The following is a 16829-nucleotide window of genomic DNA, read 5'->3' as shown; positions in this document are numbered from 1 at the left end:
TAATTTGACTGTGTAAGTCCATATTCTGTTCCTAGAAGGGGTTTTTCTCAGAGGTTTTATAGCCAGTTTAAGATTTTTCACAGTCACATCAAATTTTGAGATTTAAGTCAGATATCAACACTGAATCATTTTAAGTTTTAGTTGCAACACTGATGAAGACCCTCGCTGATGACAGTCCAGGAAGTTAAGCACATTGAAGCTAAATTACACCACTTTTTAAGGAAGTGTTTGGCCCCTTTGTTGTGGTCCCTGTACAGTAGGAAAGTTATCTTCAAAGATCTGGCTTTATTGTCCACGGTTTTCATCACTTTAAATCGTTTGGTAGTGTTATTAAGATGCTTGAGATAGGTGATTCGGTCATCCTCATTAAATATTTGCAAGCAAAACCAGTGTTTTCTTAAAGAATTTTGCTACAAAGTAAATAAGATGAGTAGAGACATTGAATGAGGTTATAAACGCAACTTACCAGATTTTTGGGCTGTGGCTACTGATAAAGTATTTTTATCACGATTTATTTTTATTTTCTTTGCATTATGTAGGTAGTAACTCAAAATTATTACTCGATAAACTTGTTTTGAATGTTTTGATTACAGAATGACTGACAGCGATTTGTTATGATTTTGAAAGGTTGGTAGCACGGCCGGATATAAACTTTCCTTAATGACCGCTTGGCGCGAGATTTAAAATTTCCGAATTTTAGATCCGTTTTGCGTCTTAATGGTCAAATCTACGGTATTAAAAAAATTACGAGTTGATAGCCGAAAATGTGCTCTACAACTTTTATCTAAAGCGTTTTCCATTAAATGAACCGTACAGGCGCAAAAAAATCAAAACCGTTTTCCCATGTTAATCTCCTGTGTCCAGGGTGCTCTTGGACACCTGGTATAATAACTGTAACTGAATTTATATCTAACTGAATAACACCATCTGTTTAAAATATAAATTTGAGCGTACCATTTTTCCCTAGTTCTGAGCCTATAGCCTGCCAAATTTTATCTTTGTTTCTTATATTCTTATAATCTTCATCTCTTAGATCGTACAAAATAGGATAGTTTTTAACAATCTCTATTAATTTCTCTGTTAAGGCCAGCCATTATTTTGCACAGCGGCAGCGGAAAAACTGTGCGTGCAGCGTTTCAATCGTACAAATGCAGACTGCCGCCTTAATAGCGGAAATCGCCTCTTTTCATCTGAATACGTGCATAAAATGTTTCGCGGTCGGATGCGGAATCGCAGCAGTTGCGGCAGCGAAAATTTCGCGTCGGTTTTGGGGATCCTTAAAGGTCCCTCCCAGGACTTGCGTCCAGACGTCAGACAAAGACAACATGCTAAAAATGTTTGGCGTAGTGCAAAAACACACAGCGCATCCCCCAGGATCAGCTGCGTGCAATAGGGCACGCTGCGGCACCGTATCACAGCAAGTATATCACTACGGACTCAGGCGTCCGACCCGGTATACCGGTAGACCGCTAACACACACAGTCCCCTGGTAGATTTATAGGATCTGCTATTCGGTCCCAAGGCGTATGGATGTACTAACATCGGGCCAGGAGTTTTTCTCCGATCAGGCTGGCCGTGCGCTGATTAAGGAGGTTGGCGCAATCTGCGTCTGGGTAGCGGGACATTATCCATAAATGCGTGTGTTTTATTTGTATAATGCCTTCGTTTTTAACTTGTTGTGGACTGTATAATGTTAGAAACAACGCGGTATTTTACTTAGTAATTTAATGCCAAAAAACAAATATCAAAAATAAAAAAAATTACATTAAGACAAGGCTTTTAACATGCTTGCTTCTGCAATCCTAACCTTAATTCCTCTCTAATAAAAAACTCAAGTTTGCCTGCGAGATAGCTGGTGCCCTCTGCAGGCACCAGCTATCTCGCACTGTTGTCACGTCACCGTCACGCGCACAACGCACAATGTTGCCGTTGCATTACCTTTGCTACACGTGAAATTGGTTTGAGCATGAGACAAAAGGTAACAACGGCAATTAAGGTGAATTGACAGAGAAATTTTAGTTACTTAGGGAAAATTTAAATTTAATAGTCAAACCTTGGTTCAGCGGACTACCTTAGGACGCGCGTGCAAACACTCGACTAACTCAGGGGTTCAAAGCGCCACCAACTTTAAGCAGGTACAAAGTTGGAAACCTTTCTGATGTTCGGACAGTCCCCTGACCCAAAGTATAACAAAATACAACAAACTATGGTTACTTACGTGACAATGCAGCCATGAACAAAGTCAGTTGCCAATTATATGCTGATAATCGGCTTATTTAGGGACCCTGTGAGTTGTACATTAAAACAACAAATTAGGTAAAATACTCCAGCTACATATATTTGACAAATCTGGATTGGTCGATCCCAATACAATTGAAAGATATACAGGTATTAATCAATAAATAATTAAATAGGTAAAGTAAAGTAAGTAAATATTTAAACATCGGATCGATCAAATTAAATAGCAAAAAAGAAACTAGCACTACTAATTTTGATGGCCTCGAAAATTATCCCATTATAGGGGGATATTATGGGTGGTTAGTTAGGTTAGATAAGGAAGCTTGCCTGACAACTTCTTCCGTGAGCTAAGTTGTTCCACTAGGAGTTCAGTCTCGGAATATTACAACCCCTGAAGTATAGAGCTTTGTGGACTGCTCTGTTACAGCCCCGGAAGTATAGAGCTTTGTGGACTCTACTTTCTCTAAAAAAAACCTATAGCTACCTTTTAGATGGTCAAAGGGGCAGTCTTTCTTTCCGCCCCCAATCGGCTACAAATTGCTCAAGCACACAACCTGCACAAGCACATCTCCATAAGATTATAACAATTGACCAAGAAAGGGAAACTTACCCCAGCTGCAAATTGCACCAAGTAAATCCGCCGAAGCGATAATAAACCACCAAACAAAATCCTCACTAAATGAGTTAACTAATGGTGGTTCCGGTTTAACTTACTACTGCAGCTAAGGTCACTGGTCAAAAAAAAACCCAAAATGGCTTCCCTGAGCTTAAATAGCTAGGGACACAACCGGAAGCCAGGTGGGGAATTAACAACGCTAGAATATTCTAGACCACGTTTTCGTTTACAAAATTAGCCACAACAGGAAGCAGTAAAAAAAACAGCTAGACCAAAACACACTGACAGCCCACTGACAGCAGTGAAACGAATTTAACCAGTTAAAAAAAGAAGAGAAGAGAGAAGATTCCTGTAACGCCATCTATGAACTGACTTGAAAATTTAAGATAAAATGGTCTGCCCTTCAAAACAGTAGTAAACAACCTAAATTAATCAACATGAATTAATGAATTACAAAGACCATCAGGTAAGTCCCTAAAGAAGAAATTAAACCGTAACATCATTCAGAAACGTTATTACTGCATTAAAATTGTAAATACGAGGCTTGTCCGTAAAATAAGTTCCACGGTTTCTATGCGCGACCAGACAGCAGAGGCAGGTTATTTGTTTCCCCCACTACAATTCCTCACCAAGCCAGCGTCGCTGCGACGTTTAGTCTAGGCCCAGCAGCCGTCAACGATGGAGCTTCCTCTTGCGTCTCCCGCCAGCTGCGAGTTGCGGTCTGTTATTCGTTTCCTGGCCGCTAAGAAGAAATCGGCGAAGGAAATTCGCGAAGAACTTTGTGAAGTGTATGGAGAAGAGTGTATGAGCTCCGGGATGGTGCGCAGATGGGTCAGGGAATTTAAAAATGGCCGAACAGACGTCCACGACGAAGCCCGTGCAGGGCGGCCATCGGTTTCCGACGAAACAATTGCCAGAGTCGAAGCGGCAATGCTCGAAGATCGACGGATTACAGTTAGGGAGCTGTGCGAACAGATTCCGGAGGCCAGCAAAACCACAATCGACAAGATTTTGACTGAACATTTAGGCTATTCAAAGGTCTGCGCAAGATGGGTACCAAAAATGCTCACTGCAGACCACCAGCGGCAGCGGGTTGAAGCGGCCCAAGAATTTCTCGCTTTTCACGGAACAACCGAAGAGGAATTTCTGGACTCTATTGTTACTGGCGACGAGACCTGGGTACACTACACCACACCGGAAACAAAGGAGCAATCGAAGCAGTGGAAGCACCCTTCTTCGCCAAGAGCAAAGAAGTTCAAACAAATCCTGTCTGCCGGAAAAATCATGGCTAGCGTTTTTTGGGATCGAAAGGGCGTATTGTTGTGCGAGTTTATGCCTCGCGGGACAACAATCAATGCTGAACGGTACTGTGAGACCTTGAAAAATCTTAGACGTGCAATTCAGAACAAGAGAAGAGGAATGCTGACCAAAGGAGTGCGTTTTCACCATGACAACGCCCGACCACACACCGCCTATCGAACCACAGCCCTCATCGAAAAATTTGGATAGAAAATGGTGTCTCACCCACCCTACAGTCCAGACTTAGCACCAAGTGACTTCCATCTCTTCCCCGAGTTGAAGAAAAACTTTGGCGGAACCCAATTCAAGACAGATGAAGAGGTACAAAATGCGGTTGTTAGTTTTCTACGCGGACAGGCGGCAGAGTTCTATGACTCTGGTTTAAAGAAGTGGGTGCCTCGGTGCAGAAGTGCATAGAACGCAACGGCGATTATGTAGAAAAATAAAAGAAGGACTGAACTTTCCAAAAATATACTTTTCTTTAAAATTAAACCAGTTTTTTTATTTGAAAAAAATTCGTGGAACCTATTTTACGGACACGCCTCGTAAAAGGAGATGTTTCAAGCTTATTGGTAAATAGCCACCTTCGTCTGTAGCAAGACTCATATTGCCTTAGAGTGCTTGGAGCTATAGAGTTGATAAGTACGAGTATATTAATGCATTGAATGGAATATTTTTTACAACGTTTGTCAGTGTTTTTCTTGAAGAAACAGCAAAATATCTTCTGAAGAGCTTATATATTTTGGAGATTTGTTTTCGAAAATATGGAGAGACTATTCTAAAGTGTATTTCCCCATTTTAAAGGTAAATATTAACATCTTAATTTCCCACAAAGTTGTAAGTTGGCAATCTCGTTTCATTTTTTTAAACAGTTTTGACGAAATATCTCCTTTAAATGATCTTTTAGGGCAAAACTGTTCTAATTCAATCTTGTAGAGAATATAATTCCCTAAAACTTTCCCTTATTACATTTATTTGATGTTTTCAAATAACCGAGTTATGTACTCGTTTCATTTTTTGAAACAGTTTTGAAGGAATATTTCTCTTTAAAAGGGCCTTTAGGGCAAAAGTATCCTGACGCAATCTTATAAGGATTATAATTCCTTACAACTCTCCCTTAATACACATTTTTCATATTTTTTCAAATAACCGAGTTATGTTTTTGTTTCATTTTTTGAAACAGTTTTGAGGGAATATCTCCCTTAAATGAAATAAAGGAGGTAATATTACGGTGCCAAAGAGATTTCAATTCAAGAGTATATTTTTGATAAAAAATTTAGTACAGTTTGCTATGGATTTAAAGTTGGTGAAATCTCCTCCCGATTCACTTATGTGTTCGCTTAATATATTAGTTTGTCTGTAGTAATAGTAGTAATAAGGTAGTTTGTGGTGAGTTTATACCTATACTAGTTCTACAAACCACTTGTATGAGACAACATCTATCTATCAAGTACTATGATTGTAAATAAAACATCTTTGTGCTGCTGCAATGTTTTTTTTTTAAACAATAAGTAATGAATCTAAATTTTTAGATAGTTTGATTATTCGAACTTACCTATCTCAAAAGGAAAGTAATGTCTCCACTCTGTGAAGATGGACTACTTTAATACTTTAATGTGGGTCTTGTTAACTTTAGGTATCCATGAATTTCGAGTTGTTTCTTTTTTTAACATGTAGATTATGGCTTATATAGTATAAAAAACAAATAAAATTTGCGGAAAATTCACAATTTTTTTCGGAAAACCGGGATAAAATTCCGAAAAATTTACGATGATTTGGTAGAAAAACCAGACTTTACAACACAGTGAAATCAGCTGTTCAGCGATGTGTCGGTACTGTGTTGCCAGATGGTCGACATAACACCCTTAACCTTAAAAACTGCAGTTTTTAAATACTAAAATGATGCTTGGCGACCTATACTAACCTGTCTGTCCGGTTAGTATAGGTTGCAAATATTTATACGAATCGGCCCCTACGGTTAGCACTAGGTTGCCAAGCATTATTTTGGTCTTAATTGCCGCAGCCCTAATAGCACTCAGCGTCACAAAGACGTTTAATTTACGTCCGGTCCCGACTATTGCAACGTCCCTTATTGGAACGCCAAGGTTTTATGGACGTCTTTAAAACGTGCAAATGTCACAGCTTGAGTGATACCCTTGGACGTTTTTTTTGTACGTACTTCAGACGTCCTGCTGGTACGCACATCGGACGTCCTACGTCCGGACGTCGGATGTTTCTATACACAGGGTGTCCCATTTAAAAGGGTACACATGGTGTACATTTGGGATAGTTGGAAACTATTGGGCGTACAGATTGGTTAAATGGAAAAAAAATTGCGTACTAGTCTGTTTAAAAATAATCCGGGTAATAAATGTTTTAAATCGGTACTGATCCGTTAATAAAAAAAAAAATCAATTTTATCAAGGGAACAGTATCAAATTAAAACAACAACAACAAGCAGACTAATATGCAAATTTTCGTCCCTTTAACCAACCTTATTATTGTAGCTCCAACTGTCCCCAAAAATCCCATACATACACCACATATGTAATAAACTCTTTTAAATGGAACACCTTATATACTTGACCTTTTTTTCGAAAGTATGCCTTCACATACATTATTAACTAGATCTAACCGAACTTAATTTATTTATATTTTGAAGTAGAAGTCCATTGTCTCGCAGTGGAGGTGTAAGAATACAGGGTGCGGAATAACACACAGTCTTCTCCACTATAAATTTATTAACCCACCAGTTAATGGGCGCGCTCGACTAGTTTCGGGCATAGACATGCCCATCATCAGGAGCTAAAAGAATTAAAACGCTCTAACAAAGGTGAACTCAAAAATGTGGACAATGGCGAAGGACATACCTTAAAAGCTGCTTAACACATTAGACGCTGCCTTTCTATACAGGGATAGACAGCGAGACCCATTAGTAGCAAAGAGTTAACTTAACATTAATGGAAGGCAACTAAACTGTAAAATGGTTGAAAAAGAATTTGAAATATTGTCACGAATAACATAAATTGCACTATGTTCCGTTACCTAGTCGGGCCCCGGTCTCCCCTAGTGCACTGTCTGAATCAGCAAGACCGGCAAATTGGGGTCACGATGTGGGTATTTAATCAGCGTCTCAAGCCATCGAGGATTACCGAACTCTGGGGTCATCCCCAGAGGGAGGTCACGAGCGACAGTCCGAACTTTCTAGTGCCCGGACGGCTCGTTACACTTGGACGGCTTGGCGACACTTCAGAAGGGCTTACGCACCTACCACTAGACGTACACACCCACACACCCCCTCTTGGTCAGTGTTCACTGCCTAATAAAGAAGACATACTTAAGCTACGATCTTGTTTCTCTTCCTACGCTACCCCCTAAACGTGACATGGTGGAGGTGCCCCGTTCAATCCCCGTCTATTAATCCACACTATTGATAGACACACCCTCGCAAATTGAAGCCAAGTAAGTCACAGGGAAAAGATGAAGGATTAACAGAGAAGAAAGAAGAGAGAGAAAGAAAGAGAGATCAGGAAGACGACTCAACCATGCCCACCCCCACAAGTTCAAACACACCCCAGAAGAATCAAGACGAGTTTTGAAGGACCAGCCTGCAGGTCCGCAGTTGCTTGAACTGAGTAGGGCAATATCAAGAGCGGCCTGTAGGTTGCCCTAAACATTTTAGTGCACAGGAGCACATATTAGTTTGTATTGTATTGGGTAAGATAAAACTAAACTTTTGATAACTAGGTTTCATAAAATAAGTGTATGTATAGGGGCCACCTGATTACCTCGTTGCGTCCATCGACAAATTGACCTGACAATAAAACGTGACAATATAAAATTAAAGTATAAAAGAGTTTCATTACCTTATCATGGAGAAAAAACACTTAACTACACTTAGTAACTATTAAATGCTACATAATAAATTTAAAAAATTATAAAAATAAAACCCGCGGGGCAGGGGACCCCATCCCGTAGGTGCGGGAGCCCCAATCGTACAGGGGAGTGCAGAAACTTTCAAATATTTGTTGCTGAGGGCAGAACAAGGGCAAAATGGACGAAGCAGAGCAATTTATTGAAAAAAGTTAATTTGAATGTGCGCATAGGACAACTGTTAAACTTAAGAGTGGGGAGGAAGGTGGGTGTCAAGAAAGAGGAATTATTGATTAATAAAATAAAAATCAAAAGTTGAGAGTTCCGCAACCCACAAGACAAGGCACGCCGTGACCCGCAAAGCAAGAATCCGCACTCAACAAGCTGACACCTGACAGGTGTAAAAACAGTAGAGTGGCCAGCATAGTGGACAGAATGACGGCTGACAAAAGACAGATGGTGATAACAGTAGGAAGGGGAGAGGGGAGTTTAGTGTGATGTGATGAAGAAGGAAAGTTAAGAATATTAAACGAGTTAAAAGAATGGAAAATGATAATCTAAAAGGTCAAGGACTTGAAAAATGCTGTAGCAACGTGGTTAAGCTGGTCATTGAGGCAGGGGTGCTCTCCATCCTCTATTGCTCTGCCAATCTCCAACACCTCCAGCAGATTCATAAGGTTGCCCTTATCACAAAAATGTAAGGATTTAAAGCCCTCTTCGGTAGTAAAAGTATGGTTGTTGAAGTGAAGGTGGCGGGAAAAATTAGATCTCATGTTGGTGGCGTCCAAAGTAGGTTTTTTATGGAACTTATCAAACTCTCTAAGGTGTTCATGGATTCTAGTGGAGAATTTCCTACCAGTCTGGCCAACGTAACGGGAATTACAGTTTCGGGTACAGCAAGTTAACTGATACACTCCGGATCTGTTAAGAAGAGGGGTGGGGTCTTTAGAGTTGCAAAGGAATCGACCGGAGGTGTGAGACACCTTGAAACAGATGTTGATATTATGTAGGCTAAAGAGATTTTTCAATTGTAGGGAAATGCCACCAAGAAAAGGGATAGAGAAGAATTTTGAGGTTATTTTGTCCTCTTGTATTATTAGATTTTTGTTAATAAATTTTTTAAAATGGTTGAAATAAGTTTTATTGTAGTAAGTAGTACTAAGGAAACCAAAGATGACAAGTCCTCAACTTGAAAAGGATCAATGGTTTCGGAACTGGAGAGTAGCTCTTGGACAAAGGTAATACAATCGGAAGGTGGGATACTAGGAAATAAGTTACAAACGTCGAACGAAACCATAACAGCAGATTGAGGAATAACAATATCCTTGAGTTCTGAGCACAATTCAACATAGTGTAGTATAGTGAAATGTTACCTAACTTCATAATTTCAAAATGAAAATATTGTGATGTTGGCACTACCTCAAACATAGATACATAATATTTATAATAATTACCTGTAATTAATTTAGCAATATTGAGTGATGAAAAATTCTTCTTTTGCTTTTTTCCCAGCCAACTATATTGCACTTGAATTTCATCAGCTACTAATTTTTTTAAAGCTCTTCTGACAAATTCCTCTTCCGATTCTCCCCCAACATGAGACAAAAGTGTCATCTGAAAAATACACAGACAAATAATAAAGCAAACGTCACATTCAAACGTTTCTATCTCAATAAATACAGATACATACATAAAATTGTTTTAATTTCAAAAACTAAAAACACTGCCTTACATTAGAGTATTTAAATTACTGTTGCTCAGACCAACACATATTCCACATGTATATTTATCACAAAGCTTTCAAGTACAATAAAACCGATAAAAAATAACTTACCGAATTTTCCATGTTCTGTACATCTCTTAAGAAGTCTTCGAATCTTTCAAGATCATTTTGATTGGTAATAGGCAAATTGAAGGAAAGCCAGCAGTTACTGATTTCCGAAGCCGATGAGTTGGTGGTATGATTCTCAAGTAATCTTTTTTCTTTTAGATCTCTCAGTTCATTCTTTATATCTAGCAGCGTCATATCAATTATATTAACTTTACGTAAAATTTGCTTCAAGTACTCTGAAATAAGAAATTAATATTTGTCAACCAACAAATAATTTTTAATAAAAAAAGTTAGTATAAAGTAAATGCTCCTCTTACCCCTATCTTTCGCTGAGTCCACCTTGCATGTGTCAGTTTTTCTTTTATTACAATTTTGTGGTGCTACAAAAATTTTAAACGTTTATTTTAACTTTACAACATAACATTACCGTCAACTTACTTGTTTCATATTCTGTTTGCTCATGGTTTTGTGTTTGCATGTCATAGTATGGTTCTGTAAAAATAAAAATGTTAATACTATTAAAACATGTAATGAAAATAATTAATTATCAGAAACAACAGTAGACGAGTTATTAGGTGTTGCGCTTCTGGGCGAGCCAAAAAATTGAGCATTATTGCTACCTAAAGAATTTTTTTATTATGTTTGTAGTTTTAATAAACTGAGCTCTAAACTAATATGTACCTTCAGTTGCAATTGAAAATGATGGGCATTCTTTTACAGAATAACGAGATACAGAATTATTCGGTTTTTTTCTTTTAACAATAACTTCAGATGACTCATCGCTACTGTCACTTCCTGATGTAAATTGTAAAGTCGGCTTTCTCATCCTTTTTCTATCCGATTGGGAGTCCAGGTCTGATGTTTTCTCTGCCGCCATGCATTTCTTTCTTGCCCTATGATAATCATCTGCAAATTATTATCGGGGGTAATTGCACAAGTGCATAAAAATTACCGATAATTTTGCATGAAAACTTGTTATCTCTTAACTGCATGAGTTTATTTTCATATTTTTTTGGCGAAAGAGCCCGACACCGAAGGTGGAGGGCTTTTTTAGAAAAAAATATGAAAATGACCGAATGCAGTTTGCAAAGATAACAAGTTTGAACGCAGAATTATCAGGTCATTTTTAAGGCACGAATGTAATTTTGGGGAATATTTCCCGAATTAAGAAAATGTTTTGGTTTTGCTGCAACTATAGATTGCTCAATGGAGCTCAATGAGCAAGTTCCAAACCGTTCATTAATTTTCGTTGACATCGCGTTTGACATTGTTTGGTTATAAAAAGTCAAAAAACTGCGCAAAGACAACAATTAGTGTACTAGCAATAGGCCCTACAACAATGCAGTCGTTATAGATACGTACAGTGCAATTATAGAAATGCAATTATCACTTTAGAATGCAATTATCGCTGTCATTCTGGTGAAAATGCACTGCTCATATGGGACATTTAACACATGAGGGAAATATTCGGGGGTAATTGCACGAGTGCATAAAAATTACCGATAATTTTGCATGAAAACTTGTTATCTCATAACTGCATGAGTTTATTTTCCCCCTTAGGTGTCGGGCTCTTTCGCCAAAAAAATATGAAAATGACTGAATGCAGTTTGCAAAGATAACAAGTTTGAACGCAGAATTATCAGGTCATTTTTAAGGCACGAATGTAATTTTGGGGAATATTTCCCGAATAAAGAAAACGTTTTGGTTTTGCTGCAACTATAGATTGCTCAATGGAGCTCAATGAGCAAGTTCCAAACCGTTCATTAATTTTTGTTGACATCGCGTTTGACATTGTTTGGTTATAAAAAGTCAAAAAACTGCGCAAGGACAACAATTAGTGTACTAGCAATAGGCTCTACAACAATGCAGTCATTATAGATACGTACAGTGCAATTATCGAAATGCAATTATCACTTTAGAATGCAATTATCGCTGTCATTCTGGTGAAAATGCACTGCTCATATGGGACATTTAACACATGAGGGAAATATTCGGTAGTAATTGCACGAGTGCATAAAAATTACCGATAATTTTGCATGAAAACTTGTTATCTCATAACTGCATGAGTTTATTTTCCACCTTAGGTGTCGGGCTCTTTCGCCAAAAAAATATGAAAATGACTGAATGCAGTTTGCAAAGATAACAAGTTTGAACGCAGAATTATCAGGTCATTTTTAAGGCACGAATGTAATTTTGGGGAATATTTCCCGAATAAAGAAAACGTTTTGGTTTTGCTGCAACTATAGATTGCTCAATGGAGCTCAATGAGCAAGTTCCAAACCGTTCATTAATTTTTGTTGACATCGCGTTTGACATTGTTTGGTTATAAAAAGTCAAAAAACTGCGCAAGGACAACAATTAGTGTACTAGCAATAGGCTCTACAACAATGCAGTCATTATAGATACGTACAGTGCAATTATCGAAATGCAATTATCACTTTAGAATGCAATTATCGCTGTCATTCTGGTGAAAATGCACTGCTCATATGGGACATTTAACACATGAGGGAAATATTCGGTAGTAATTGCACGAGTGCATAAAAATTACCGATAATTTTGCATGAAAACTTGTTATCTCATAACTGCATGAGTTTATTTTCATATTTTTTTGGCGAAAGAGCCCTCCACCTTCGGTGTCGTGCTCTTTCGCCAAAAAAATAAGAAAATGATCGAATGCGGTTTGCAAAGATAACAAGTTTGAATGCAGAATTATCAGGGAATTTTTAAGCACGAATGTAATTTTGGGGAATATTTCCCGAATAAAGATAATCATTAAAAACCGAAGAAACCCAACATATATTAAATAAATTAAAGTAACAATTTAAACATTACAAAATCCTTAATTAAAATTTTCAATTGTTATTAAAAACACAGTCAATATAAATATGTCTTTTTTGATTGTCTCTAATACCTGATGATTGCAAATTATTTATTTTATTTGGCATGGAAATGGAAGGTTCCAATAACTGCATATCCACAGTTTCATTTGAAATGGAAAGTTCCGGTGATACTTTAGGTGCCGGCTCCTCACTGGTGGTGCTATCCCTCATTTTCCTTATTATTTTGGCATGATGTTCTGCATCCATTTGAAGGTAGGGAGTAATAGATTTTGCATTGGAATGCCCGGTAATTTTAATTAGCTGTTGCTCTTCTATGCCTTCTTTAGCCAACTTGGACACAGCAGTAGCTCTTAACGAATGATTCGTAATTCTTTTCTTGTCCGTTTTTAATCCCAACCTTTTTGCTTGGCTTGACGTCCAGGTAGTTATAATGTTTCTTCCTGCAGGAACATCTTTGTACCATTTCGAAAATTTCCAAGATGGGTTTACTGTTAAGAACAATCGATCACTTTTTATTCCGTTCCGCTTCTTCATAAACTTTTGGTATAGCCGAACTGGACAGATATCCGGATTTTGTGTGTTTTTAATTATCCATTTGGAAAAAGCACATGGTTTATCACCCCCTTGAGTTGTCTTACTAAAAAGGGGGTTGTATTCAATTCGGCCAGTTATCACACCTTCATTAGAAAGCTTTTCTTTAAGAAAAGTTACTAAACAACTTGCGCCTTCTCCTCCTCTCCAAGCTAATTCAAAAGATAACACAAAAAACACCTTTTTCTGGAGACCATCGGGATCATCTTCACTGCATGTGATTATCATTTTCTTGAATTCTTCATAACTTAAAAAAACCGCGCTTCTCTTCCTTTTTTCGAGGTCTTGTTGTAATTGCTTTCGTTTTGCGCCTTTTGCGTTACGCGAGTTAAGTAATCTTCCACGCGATAAGTCTTTTAAAAAAACTTTATTACAGAAAAGATTACAACAATAGATGACTCACAATATGACTGCTTTAAACGAAGATCAATTGCAAAGTGATTTACAGACTGACTACGGGCCCTAGCTTGAATATAGAAAGCGTGATTTTTATATAAACAATAAAATAAGATTCTGCAAAGTCTAATCTAATAGTCCGCATTATCGGAATTATAGGCTACATAACTCCTCCCTCCGTAAGTTCGGAAAACAAGGGTTCCTTGTTTTTTCGATAATCTAAGGGCAGATCAATGTCTTTAGATGAAGGGGTTCGTCTAGACTTTCTTCTTTGGCGAAGAGTCCTCCACAGGTAGATAAGGGCTGCCAAGAGCAGTATGCCTAAAATGAGTGCAAAAAGAGTCCAATATGTGGGTGAAAACTGAGTTGGTTCATTCAAGAAATGAAATTTAACTGAGTCCAGGATCTTCCGGGCTTTATTGAGTTCTTCAATGTTTACCTCGTCGAGTTGGAGTTTAGGGATGGCAGTACTTTGTTCGGTGTACGAAAAGTCAGGCAGGTTCACTATGAATCGAAGATCTGAACTGGTTTCTTTTTCATATACACGGTGTCCAATTTTAATCGCACATTCGGGAATAGTGATTATACTGGGTTTTCGTAAACTGTACAATCCTTTTTTACAAGTACTTTTGATGATAGTTTCATTACTTCAAACCGATTGCAATAACTTCTGCATATGTTTAACTAATGCCCCAATTTCCATATCAACTAAGTTGCTCTAAAAACTGGAACATATTGAACGCTCTAACCATTTCAAATCCGTGCGGAGAAATATTTTATTTATCCAAAAAAAACTAAATTGACGATAACGTTGGATTGCTTCTCCTCTAGATTATCTGTAAACAAAAATAAGAAAGTAAGTTATCAAAATGTAAACACAAAACCAAATTTACGGTTGTCTAAAGACCATAAGGTTTGAAATGCACTCTATTTAAGTAGTGTAAACAACCTATACTCGGTTTATTTTGTCTTGGTAGCGGTTTTGAGGTAGGTCAGGGTAACGCTTGTGTCGTCATACCCATCCTACCTTTAATTAAACAAGAACAATGGTCAAATATCATTTGTTTTCTTTGTGCCACAATAGTCATTATTATATAGATAAAATCTAAATATACAATATATAGATATGTATAACATAGATATAATACATTGAACAGTAACTGTTTCACTTGTCTGGTTCGGTTTGGGTCTCTCCGGGTTTCTCCTGATCAGTGTTCAACTGGTTTTCATTTCTTTCTTCACGTATAGGCACTTGATATGGTACCGTACCACGTACACGTGTATGATTAAAGCGGCCTACACACCTTGATGTAAGCTGCGATGCAGGCATCGACTCTTATGTTTCATGACACTTGCATCAGTTGCATAAACGCCTACAAACATGGAAACCTATTGGGATGCCTGAATCGACTCCATGTTCTAGCAACACCAAAACAGTAGGGTTAAATTATTTTCTAGGTATCTAGTGCTTGAAAATACAATGAAGCACGTTTTACCAACACCAGTTTTATTGGCAGTAGTTGGCACACTCTTTGTACTCCATAAAAGAAAACAGAAGTCTAGAAATAAATGGTCCAAAAGATGGTTTATAGAAAGAAAACGTTATTCAAATGTAAATTTATTGGAAGAGTTAAAAGAACATGAGCCAGAAGACTATAGAAACTACCTCCGTATGAATGAAGAATGTTTTGAATATTTATTAAACAAAATTCGCTATCGAATTGAAAAAGTTAATACAATAATGAGGGAGTCCGTTACTGCGGAAGAAAGACTGACTGCAACGCTGAGATATTTAGGTAATAGTTCTAAGATTTAAAATTTTCTACTGCAATTTCTCCTCAACTATTAAGCAAAATTATTCCTGAAACGTGTACTGCTATATACGAGGAATTATCGAAAGAGGGATACTTAAAGGTAAATAAACACTATAAATTATAACTATTTTTTATTATAAACTTGTAAACATAAACAACTAAAAACTACTGAGGCTTATTAAAGTTCAAGTACTCGGTAAGACCTGGAAACTGTTGTGGTTCAGTTTCAGTTGTATTATGAAGTTGAAATACTGAATTTGAAGAATTGGTGAAATATTGACGACTATTATTGGTTTGATATTGTGATATATTAAACCCCTGACTTGGTTTAATAGAGACCATCTCATCCTCATTGAGCTTATTTAATTTGCCGTAATAAATAACATCACTCATTAATTTTTCAGCAAAAATAAGTTGATCAGGGGAAAGAGACCTTAGATCAAATGCAATTTTTTTACCCATAGCATCAAATTTATCATCAACATGTGTGCTAAGATTATGATTGTTAACTGAATTGTAATTTAGCAACGTTTTAGTTGCAACATTCAGAAACTCCTTTCTTGTGAAATCTTCTTTCTTTTACGAGTCGTAGTTCAGCTCATATGTGAAGTAGTTGAAGTTGGAGAGTAGTTGATGTTTTCTTCAATGTCCTGAAATAAATTATAAGTTATTGTTTTTGTTTTAGTTTCCAAAGAGCGAAAAGGAATGGAAATCAATAGCAAACGATTTTAAAGAAAAATGGAACTTTGATACATGTTGTGGTGCGATAGACGGTAAACACATTAATATTTAATGATTATTTGTTAGGGACAAATAAGTTCTACCAGTTCTTGGCCAACGTTTCGATATATTAAACATATATCTTCATCAGGGCTAAAAGGTATAAAATGTTATATAAGATGGTGAAACATGTACGGACCAAACGCTTACCTCGAACTGTCTTAAAATATGCACATAATTCATATGAGATGTTACAACCGTGTACGTGCACCAATACATAAACATGTAATAAAAAGGTTAAAACAACACATAACAAACTAATTACAAACACAATTGGGGAATTGTCAAGAAACGTGCGGTCGGGCCCACAGCTAGACTGCAACAGAACGCATAGAATGATGGCCCACTGACCATTGACCCACAAAAAGTTGTTTTTTTGTGTCCGTTAAATATAAACATTTAGCATATTCAGGTGTATGAATGAGTGTAAGCGACAATTATTAATGTTTATTTCCACAAAGAGTTAGATCGGTCTGTTCATAAAAATGTCAATTAAGTTCGAATAAATGACGTTTAAATTTTGGGTATCAGTTCTAAAATTTACGGCTTTG

General features: G+C 37.3%; 1 protein-coding gene and 2 long non-coding RNA genes across 4 annotated transcripts in view; 1 reads left to right on the top strand and 2 right to left on the bottom strand.

The window, feature by feature from the left end:
- Nucleotides 1-16829, bottom strand: part of LOC145737507 (uncharacterized) — a 72308-nt gene that overhangs the window by 23282 nt on the left and 32197 nt on the right. The window lies entirely within an intron of this gene.
- LOC145737762 (uncharacterized) lies at nucleotides 6799-9153 on the top strand. The gene is made up of 2 exons (XR_014180469.1): nucleotides 6799-8998; nucleotides 9061-9153. It is a non-coding gene; the product is annotated as an uncharacterized LOC145737762 (long non-coding RNA).
- LOC145737761 (uncharacterized) lies at nucleotides 9162-11092 on the bottom strand. The gene is made up of 6 exons (XM_081992579.1): nucleotides 10539-11092; nucleotides 10407-10477; nucleotides 10296-10350; nucleotides 10175-10237; nucleotides 9861-10093; nucleotides 9162-9640 (listed from the first exon to the last, which is right to left on the bottom strand). Exons 1-6 carry the CDS (start codon nucleotides 10732-10734, stop codon nucleotides 9185-9187), a joined length of 1074 nt encoding a protein of 357 aa, XP_081848705.1. The 5' UTR covers nucleotides 10735-11092; the 3' UTR covers nucleotides 9162-9184.

The sequence above is a fragment of the Ips typographus genome, linkage group LG14 (assembly GCF_016097725.1).
Source record: "Ips typographus isolate SLU linkage group LG14, UJ_Ityp_2.0, whole genome shotgun sequence".
NCBI lineage: Eukaryota > Metazoa > Arthropoda > Insecta > Coleoptera > Curculionidae > Ips > Ips typographus.
This window is presented reverse-complemented; position numbering and strand designations above follow the sequence as displayed.